Source organism: Elephantulus edwardii, unplaced genomic scaffold, assembly GCF_000299155.1.
Source record: "Elephantulus edwardii isolate Elephantulus edwardi_28Jun2011 unplaced genomic scaffold, EleEdw1.0 scaffold00213, whole genome shotgun sequence".
NCBI lineage: Eukaryota > Metazoa > Chordata > Mammalia > Macroscelidea > Macroscelididae > Elephantulus > Elephantulus edwardii.
The window spans coordinates 2805239-2815876 of record NW_006399963.1 but is presented as its reverse complement, the minus strand read 5'-3'; the positions used below and the strand labels follow the sequence as shown (position 1 = coordinate 2815876).

Here is a 10638-nt window from a genome sequence, read left to right as displayed (position 1 = left end):
AGAGAAAATTGTGCAACAATGAATGAATGGAAACCCCAAATCTCTGTAAATGTTCATTAAAATTAATAAAATTTAAAAATAATAAGATGACTCTCTAGGTTATATAAATCAGCAATCTACCTTGAATTTGAACTAAAGAACTAGAAGAGTCTTTTATGTTCTAGATCACTTAAGCCTTAAATGTGAACTGAAGAATCACAAGGATCTTTCTGATTTCCAGATTTGTTAACAACTCACCTTTAGTGTTTTGCATATACCCTCAAGTCAGAGCCACCTCAGAGCTGACCCTACAGCAGGATTTCAGGGGCTGTAAATTGCAGGAAAGGAGATTGCTCCTCTTTCTCCTACAATACAGTTGGTGGGCTTGAACTTCCTGCCTTTGGGCTGACAGAACAATTCCTTTATTAGAAGGTTACCAGATACACTGAAAGACCAAACTGATATTGAGCCTGTTTTAGATTGCTAAACCAACAAAAAAAAATCAATCATTTGGTCCTACTTGCATGACATGTCAGTAAGATCTGGACTCACATGGTCACTGCTGAGGTGTTAAGATAGCTTGTCCAATCATTAATGCAGTGAGTAAGTAAGTACACATTGTTTCTCATGATTACCTAGATCCTGTGTTGATGCACAACTTTATACTCAGCAGAGGTGGACTAATGAAAGAAAACTTATCTGAGAAGTAGGAATTAAAAGATTAAAAAACTCTTTTTGTCAAATCAGAACCGACTAATAAGTGACTTTCCAGTGGGTTCTGGCTTAGTGGTAAGGAGTTTTGCTGTCAACCCAAACAAATGTGTTTTAAATGTATCAGCTGCTTCATGGGAGAAAATTGGACAGTCTCCTTCTGTGTAATTCGCTGCTTCTGAAACCCTGCTGGAAGGTCAGCTATGACTTAATTCCAACTCAACAGTACATAACAAATTGCATAGAAAAAGATTACCCATCTTCCTCCCACAGAGCATTTGGTAGATTCAAACAGCCTGCCTTTGGGATGGCAACATGGCCCCTTAAACACTAGGCCCCTGGTGCTCCCTAGGTATTAAAGAACCTCACAAATTACTAGGCAATTATAACTGATAATTAACACTAGACAGTGAAAATACAGGAGATAATGAGGGGTTTTAATCGGGTACTAATTTAATTTGAGGAGTCAGAAGGCTCTCTCTGGGGAAGTCACTGTAAAACTGAGATGAGAAGGGACAATATGGGCTGAAGTAACAACAACAATTGGAGGAAGAGTGGTTTTGGGTTAGAGAAGAGAAAAGAGCCAGATGTCATCAATTAAGTGGAAGAACAGTGGCACTAGAAGTTGATGATTTGGGAATGGCAGTGGTACAGATGGCAGGGTACAGAGCAAAAAAGCATTTGAGACCATATATATTATGTTTTATTAATTTGTCCTAAGTGCACTTATTGCCAATGATAAAACTTAGAGATATGATTTCTGCACAGTTCAGAAAAAAAGCACATCAACATTCATGTCAGTCAGAGATTTATTAGAATCCTAGACCTTCCCCTTCCTGTGCCTGCGGTCTGAACCTCAGTGTCCATATCTTTGAAATGGGGTACTGGTTTTAGCTTCAAAGATTAAAGAGAAAATATGAAGCTCTTACACAGTGACTGTCAGAGAATAGATGCCATAAATTCTTTATGACCTGGACAAAAGGTAAATATTTAATTGCTGCTATTGTTGTTAAAAAGTAAAAAGAGATAATAGATTATAGTGTATAGCATTAGAACTTTATATTATTTACATTTTCTGAGTTACAAAGCCTACTGACAGGTATGTTGTTGTTGTTGTTATGTGCCATTGAGTTGCTTGCAACTCATAGCAACCCTATGTAGAACAGCTCTAAACCCTGTTCTGTCCTGTGCCAATCTCACTGTCTCTCTGACACACCCACCCCTATTGCCCCAGTCACCGAATCAATCCACTTCATAGAGGGTCTTCCCCTCCTGCGCTGTGCCAAGCATGATGTCTCTCTCCAAGGACTGTTCCCTCCTTGCAACATGTCCAAAGCATGTCAAATGATGCCTCAGATTTCTTGCCTCCAAGGAGCATCCCAGTATACTCCTCTCTAGGATGAACCCGTTTGTTTCTTAGCAGTCCATGTATATTCAATACTCTTCTCCAGCACCACAGCTCAAAGGCATCGATTCTCCTCCTATCCTCTCTAGTCATTGTCCAACTCTCTGACACATAACAACTGATTGCAAACACCATGGCCTGTATCAGGAGCACCTTAGTCTCCAGAGCGATACCTGATTGCAGACTTTCTCATTGCAATACATCTTTTAATTTCCTGGCTGCTGGTGCAAAGAGTGTTGACTGTGAAGCCAAACAAACTAAAGCTGTGAACAATCTCAATCTCTTCACCATCTGTCCTGATGCTGTCAATAGTTCCAGTGGTGAAAATCTTTATCTTCTTGATATTGAGCCTCAATCCATATTGAAGGTTGCAGTCCTTGACCCTCTGCAGCAAATGCTTCACATACTCCTCAGTTTCAGCAAGCAGGGCTTTGTCATCTGTATAACACAGATTGTTGATGGATCTTCCACCAATCTTGATGCCACACTTCTCCTCATAGAGCCCAGTGAAAAAAATAGTGATACTTCCCAGCCTTGAATTGACTTACATTTTATTAGAAGAACAAGAACGAAGAAACACCAAAAAGCAAGGTAGAGACCCTATTGTTGTTGTGTACTGTAGAGTCAGAACCGAGCCACAAGTGACCCTCCAGCAAGTTTTCAGAGGCAGTAATCGCACAAGAGCAGATTGCCTATCCTCCCACAGAGAAACTGGTGACCTCGAACAGCGTGCCTTTGGGATTGCAGCTCAGCTGCTTGCCACTAGGCCACCAGAGTTTAACATGTTTTATTTTGAGGACTGAAGTAGGAATTGTGTTGCTGACCCAAATGTATAGTTTGACTACACCAGCTGCTCGGTGAGAGAAAGCGGGACAATCTCCTCCTTTGTGATTCACTGTCTCAAAAAATACACCGCAAGTTCAACTATGTGTCTGTTCTTACTCCATGATACACAGCAGAAACAACAGTGTGGGGTGAAGGAAATCTAGTGGTGTAGTCTACAGGGAACTGCACTAATAACATAAAGGTGGCTCTTCTCTGGTGCCTACCACCAGCTGCTCCTATGGAAAAGATAGGCAGTTCCCTCTCATGCAGTTTACAGCTTCTGAAAACTAACTGGAGGGTTTGCTATGAGTTGGTTCTGACTTAGCAGCACATAGCAATTATAACAGAAATTAACCCAAATATCCTTCTGTACCACACGCTATCAACAGCAAATGATGCCATTTTGATATTTAATTCTCCAAATAGCTCTTTACCCCAGAAGCACTGGTGAAATAAAATTTCAGCTCTCCCAAGTTATATTTATGTCCAGGTCTTCTTATCCTGCTGTTGTCTCCAAAGGCCATTTGTTCTCTAATGAGTGAAACTTAATCATTGTTTACACATTGTTTACAGATATGCTTCATCTTGTGTGTGCTGTTTTTGTTGTTTGTTTGCTCTATACACAGTCTTTACTGGTTGATGCTCTTTGCAAGAAGTCTGCCACTTCAGAAATGACTTTTCTTTCAGTGTGTATGGGACCATTGTCCTGTGTTTTTATCTTTTTGACTCTCAAAGAGCCACCTAGTTCTTTCTAGTTCCATATAACATATAATATATTTATTAGGTGTCTATCACAGCCTTTTCAGATTCAAATTTCAGAAACCCAACTCAAATTGACTTAGGCAAGATATAGAACGAATCATAGAAAGACATAGAATTGTTCGTGTTATTGGAAAATTCAGGGAAAGGTAGATATAGGGAATCAAGTCTTCTTTAAGGAATCTCTCTTTGTCTTTCTGTCTCTCTCTCTAATCTGTCTTCATTCCTTATGTACAAACACATGTGCATATATATACAAACATCTACATAGATAGTAGGAGATTACTTATGAAATTGAGGCATAAGGATGTATGAATGAGAAAGATGTGAGCTCAAAATAAATATACTCACTGAACTATATACATCCTACACAATGTTAGCCACCACTTTCTAATTTGTGCAGAGCTGATGTCTGTAGGGTGGTTTCTGGCCCAGAACCTGACTGGGGGCGGGGAGGGATCTTTTGATTCACACACAGGGACCACATGGACTGAGGATCTTGAATGTACTTGTGCTTGTCCTCTAGTCTCTTTCCACGTGTTCATAAAGTATTAATAATCTTGCAGGAAAGGAATCCAACACTCATACCCAATTGAAGGTTATGGGGTCTGACAGATTTGGTTTAGAGCATCTCATTTTGATCACATGTTCCTTTTTAGACAAGACACTTCTCTCCAAGATTTAGTTTCCTTATAAGGATTATAACAATTTCTTAGTCTGTAATACCACTGACTAGATTAAGTGAGCTAAAGTGGATGAAATACTTAACATAAAAAGTCTCTTTTCTATTTATATTAAATTTGTGAGACTTGGGATTTTTATAATTATTACTTTTTTTCCTAGTTTTCTGAAAAATTAAAACTATTAAAACTAAAATTTAGGAGGAATTCTTAAAATTTCATTCATTTCCAGAATGAATAATTAAATAATTACCAAAAAATGGCCCTGCAGACAAAGCTAACTCTACTGTCCAAAGCAAGTGAACCTATCTTCTTGAGATGATGGACAAAAGTCTAATTAGAATAGGAATGTGTTTTAGGTATGTCTATGTGTATTATATAAAAGTTTGCATTTTATTTGAGTAGATGATCAAGGGCAACAGATGCAAATTCTGAAGATTTTATAAATATTCAGTAAAAACTAGAGTCAATTTCAACTCAAAATAGGCAAGCTCATATGTGTGAGAGCAGAACTGTGTCCTGATGGAGGATTTTTTTTACTTAAAAAAAAGTTGTGATTTTAATGAAATTTTACACAAAGGTTGAGTTTTCATTCATTCATTGTTGCATATTTTTCTCCCTCTCCCTTTTTTTCCTTCCCTAGTCCACTTTGCAATGCACCTCTTACTCCAGATTGCTGTCATAATGCTTAATCACAACCTCTTTGCAGACAGTTCTTCCTCTCATCTTTTCCAGTGCAGTGTTAATTATCTAGTTACTCTTTTCCAATTGTCTTCCCAAGTCAGTCCTATTTTATAACAGCCATGTTATGCAGTATTTGTCCTTTTGTGACTGAGATATTTCTTTCAGCATAATGTCTTTCATGTTCACCCAGGTTGTAGAATGGAGAATTTTTTGAAAGGTGGATCACCACATCTTTCTTCTAAAGCACAATTGGATGGGTTTTAACTTCACTCAGTTAGCTCCCAAGCATATTAACTGTTTCCACCACCTAGACACTACTATATTATTATGTAACTTTAAATTAACGTTAACATTTGAGCTTTGTTGAACATCCTTGATCATTTTATAATGATAAGGTGATGCCTTTAGAAAGTATCTAAACCAAGTCCATATGTAATAACTGGAGAAACTGAAATCCAAAAATAAAAATGGCTTGTTCAACTCAATCAACTATTGCTGATTACCATTTTACCTGCAGTCTAGATGACTGGAGAAAGTATCTTTAGCATCATTTTTTTGAGAGTTGTTGTGTCAGCCTATGTAGAGTCAGCCACAATGAACCCACACATGTAGACTGAAATGCTGATTAGTTCCATGCCATTCCCATAGATTGTTGCAGTGGACAGATTCCCTGCCTTCCCTCCACCTTTATTTATTTGTTTCTTAGAAATATACACAACAAAACATGAACAATTCGACAGTTTCTACATGTATCTCTGAGTAATGTGAAGTGTATCTTTGGTTATGTAAGCATTCTCACCATCCTTTTTGGAGCTGTCCTTCACACATTGGCATGAGCTCACTACCCTTAGTATTTTTGTCTAATCTCTTGAGTTATTATTGCCCATTTGATCCCATATATTTAATTCTCAAAAATGTCATGATACTCAAGGTATATTTAGTTAATAAAAGTTGTTATGATTCATTTAAATTAAACTAATAATTGGTTTTAGAATGACTTCAGGGATATTCTTATTTAATATTTAAATATTAGCTCAGCTAAGAGTTTTAGGTGTATATACAGAAAGTCTAGATGACTCCTGAATGTCTAGAGTCCATGAGACTTAAATTCTATTCTACATTTTTTACGTTTTGATCAAGATTCTTCTATGGACTCTTTGAACAAGATATTCAGTGATGGAGCTGGGTACCGTGCAATTCTTCTAGTTTTATGCTTAATAAAATAGTTGTTCATATAGGCCATTAATCATAAGTTACATATTTTCCTCCAGTTCCTAACTCCCAATCTTTGTCCTTTACTATAGGCTAATACAACCAATTGTGCCTTAGATAGCTGTTTGGAAGCTTTAAATACCCTAGATACTATGCAATGAACTAACTAGGAGGTAGAACAGAAGTACTGGATGTTTATTAGCTAAATAATTGAGCTGCCTTCAAGAAATCATGAGTAAACTTTCAAATCAAGGAACCAAATACCATAGGTGTTTGGTTGTACATGGTAAGGCTCACTAACTACTTTTTCTTGTCATTTTTGTAAATATATCTTGCAACAGCTTTTGCCAATTGAACAAATGTTTCATTTTTATGTAATTGTTACTGTAAAATACCATTAAATTGATTCCAACTCCCAGTATCCTGTGTACAAAAGAACAAAACACTGCTTATTCTTGTACCTTCTTCAAAATTATCACTGTTTGAGCCTATTATTATCTTAATCTATCCTGAAATGATTGAACATTGACAATTTTCCATTCCTTCCATCTTCTGTTGTTTCCTGAGTCATTTTCTATTTTGCTAATAGAATTCTTCACTCTTACAACTTAAGGCTTCAATTTCTTTTTCAGTTCTTTTCATTTGAGAAATGCTAGGAATGTTCTTCCTACTTAGCCTTCTACCTCAAGAGTTTGTACATTTCATTTTAGTGTTTTGTCTTCTCAAGTTGCTCTTTGAAATCTTCAGCTCTGTACTTCATTGTTTCTTCCATTCATATGCAATGCTCTACCTTCAGGAACAAGTTCCGGAGTTTCTTCTGAAATCCATTTTTTTCTTCTTGTCTTTTAATAACTGTTGCTTTCTTTATTGTCATAATGATATTTTTTTTATTTTGCTAATGCTTTTTCTCCTAAGATTTTTACGGGTTTAGTTGGCATATTTGGTCCTTATTTGGTATTGTGTATGGTGTGAGTCATCAATCTTATTTCCTTTTCTTACATGTAGAAATATGTTTTTCTCAACACTATTTATTGAGGAGACTCTTCTTTCCCAAGTGAAACCTAGAGACCTTATATTATCAGACTTTCAGAACTAGATCATTAAACCTTTTACCCTAGTCTATCTTTTTTTTTTAATTTTAAATTTATTTTAATATAACTTTACAGAGACTTTGGATTTCAATTCATTCATTCATTGTTGCACTTTTCTCCCTGCCCACCCCTCCCAGCAATTAGGTTTTCTCTTTGAAAAGTAAAAGAAAATTTTTTTTCATTGTTATTCAATCCCTCCCCCCAAGTCAACTCCACTATGCTACTTTCATTCTGGACTCCTGTCATAACAATAATATCTAATCGTATATCCCTTTTAAACAGTTCTCTCTCTCATCTGTTTTGATGCAGTATACATTATTTATCCCCTCTTTCTCAGTCTTCCCCCAACCCCGATGTCAGTCCTCTTTTATAACAGTGGCATTATGCCATATTTGTCTTTTTGTGACTGGGATATTTCACTCAGCATAATGTCTTCCAGGGTCACCCATTTTGTGTAATATTTCATGAGGTCCTTGTTTTTCAATGTCGCATAATATTCCATTGTGTAAATATACCAGAGCTTCTCTATTCATTCATTTGTTGATGGACACTTGGATTGTTTCCAACTCTTTGCTATTGTGAACAAAACCTAAATAAACACAGGTAATGACATGCCAGATAAGGGACTTATATTTAGAATTTATAAAATACACCAGCACCACAATAAGATAAAGGTAAACAACCCAATTGAAAAATGGGCACAGGATATGAACAGACACTTCACCAAAGAAGACATTTAGATGGCAAACAAACACATGAAAAAATGTTTAAAATCCTTAGCTCTAAGAGAGATGCAAATCAAAACAATTATGAGATATCACCTCACCCCAGTAAGAATAGCAAAATTTAACAGAACAGCAAACAACAAATGCTGGCGAGGTTGTGGAGAAACTCCCACTGTTGGCGGGAGTGTAAAATGGTGCAACCACTATGGAAGGCAGTAGGGTGCCTTCTCAAAAAGTTGCAAATAGAAATACCATTTGACCCAGCAATTCCACTACTGGGACTATACCCTAAAGAAACCATAACTACCACCCCAACAGATACATGCACATCTGTGTTTATTTTGCTTTGTTCACAACAGCAAAGAGTTGGAAACAACCCTAGTTCATCTTAGAAGTCTGTTTAAACATAGCAACAATCTTTAATTGATAGACTCATAGGTGGTGATCAACTGAGGTATGTTGATTGGGATTCGAAATCAGCTATCCTGTGTAGAAGATGAGAATTATTCCACTGGATCTCTGCTAGGTAGTATAGGAAAATATTTGTCCACAAATAGTTGTCCATTTACTCTGATAAAGGCTTTCAGGACTTCTGGGACATATTGCTTCTTGCCAAGTACCCTCAGTTGCCAAAGGTCCTTCAGTCTTCTTTAACCTGGAACTAGTATCTCAAAGCTGAGACCACCTTTCCTTTTCCTGGACTGACTCTGGCTCCAGAGAACCCCTGTATATCCTGGGACTTTAAGAGTGAGTGCTTGGGCTTCACCATATGTGTGTTGGATTGGGGAAGGAACAGATACATTTCTCAAACAATTATTGAAACTCTTCAACAGAGTTGGTTTTCTGGAAGCCAGAAAACAACGTACCTAATGTGACAGCTCTATTTCTATTTCTCAGAGGCGGAGATGTGGTGGTATCAAAGCAGCCAATGCTTGGGCCAAGACCAAGGAGAAGCTCTTTGGGGAACTGGGATTGTGGGGCCAGATAGTGGGAAACATGCCCTGTTCACAATGGGAACTGGACTGGCGAGAAGGACCTGCTCGTATGAGAAGAAGAATGAGGAGTGTGTCGTCCCTGCAAGTCCTGAGTCAAACAATCCACAAGGTAAGAATTGGATGCAGCTAAAAAAGCAGACTCAGCTGTTTCTTTGAGACAGAAAATTCATGGAAGTTTTCCTACTTCATTTTCCCAAGTAATATTTTCTTTTTTTTTCAGAACTAGTAGTTTACAGACATTACAGAACTTCCATGTACTCCCTTCCTCCCTGAACATTCTTCCTGCTAGTAATACTTTGCTTTCTTCTTATGCTTTTGTTATACTGGTGAACTCATGCCAGTGTGTTATCATCAACTGAAGGCCAGAATTGATATTAGGACTCACTCTTTGTGTTGTATGGTCCTGTGGGTTTTGACAAACTAATGTACAATATCACAATAATTTTCTGGTTCTAAACTTGCCTTGTGCTCAGCCTAATTGTCTTTCATCCTAATCTACTCTCTTTCAGTGTCCTTATTTTTATTTTTCAAATATAGTATTTTATTGTATCTTTGTGAAAGTATATGTAGGAAGACAGGTAATTCTGCTTAGATAAAGATCCTGTACTTTGTTTTGGGGTGCTGTACTGTGAGCAAGAAGTAGTTATATCATATGCGGACAAATGTATGCTATTGTTAGGTGACACTGAGTTGACTATGGCTCACAGTGACTCTAAGAATAACAGATTGAAGATTTGTCTTACCCTTTGCCATCCTAAACTCTGCCGGGCTCAAGGCCATTGTTGCAGTCAGTAACCGTGTCAGTTCATCTTATTTAGAATCTTCCTCTCTTACACTAACCCGCCACCTTTCTCAGCCTAATATCTTTTCAAAGGACTGGTCCCTCCAAACAGCATGTCCAAAGACAAAGTCTCGCCATCCTTGCCTCTAAGAATACCTTTTTTGCACTTCCTTCAAGATAGATTTGTTTTTGGTGTTTTTTTTTTTTCTTTTGGCAGTCTGCAGTATAGACAATGCTCTTCACCAACAAAAAATTTGAAAATTGTCTATTATTTTTCAGTCTTCCTTAGTTATTGTCTAACTTTCAGATGCATCCTAACCAACTGGTAATACTATAACTGAGTCAGATGCACCTTGATGTTTAATACCTTTGCTCCCTTGCGCTTTATAAGGGTCCTTGGCAGCGGATTTCCCCTAATCTTTTGATTTCTTGACTTCTGACATCAGAAGTGTTGATTGCAGATTGAAGTAAATTGCATCATTGGCAGTTTCAATCTTTGCTCTTTTCTCTTGATTTTGTCTGTTGGTCAGGTGGTAAAGATCTTTATTTCTTGATGTTGAAGTAGAATCTATATCAAAGGGTTAGTCTTTGATCTTCTTTAGTAAGTGATTAAGTCTTCATTTTCCACATGCAAAATTGTAGAATGGATAAGAATTCTTATAATTTATTTTTATATTGCTTGTCAATATGCAAATACAAGCTGAAGCTGAGGAAACTTAAACCAAATCCACAGGAGCCAAAATATGACTTTGATTTCATACCACCTGAATTTCAGAATCATCTCAGGAACA

General features: G+C 37.1%; 1 protein-coding gene across 1 annotated transcript in view; it reads left to right on the top strand.

Moving 5' to 3' along the window:
* Window positions 1-10638, top strand: part of WDFY4 (WDFY family member 4) — a 704682-nt gene that overhangs the window by 485356 nt on the left and 208688 nt on the right. The window contains exon 40 of the mRNA XM_006897732.1: window positions 8969-9175. Within this exon, the coding sequence (XP_006897794.1) occupies window positions 8969-9175 (207 nt within the window). The remainder of the gene's footprint in view (window positions 1-8968; window positions 9176-10638) is intronic.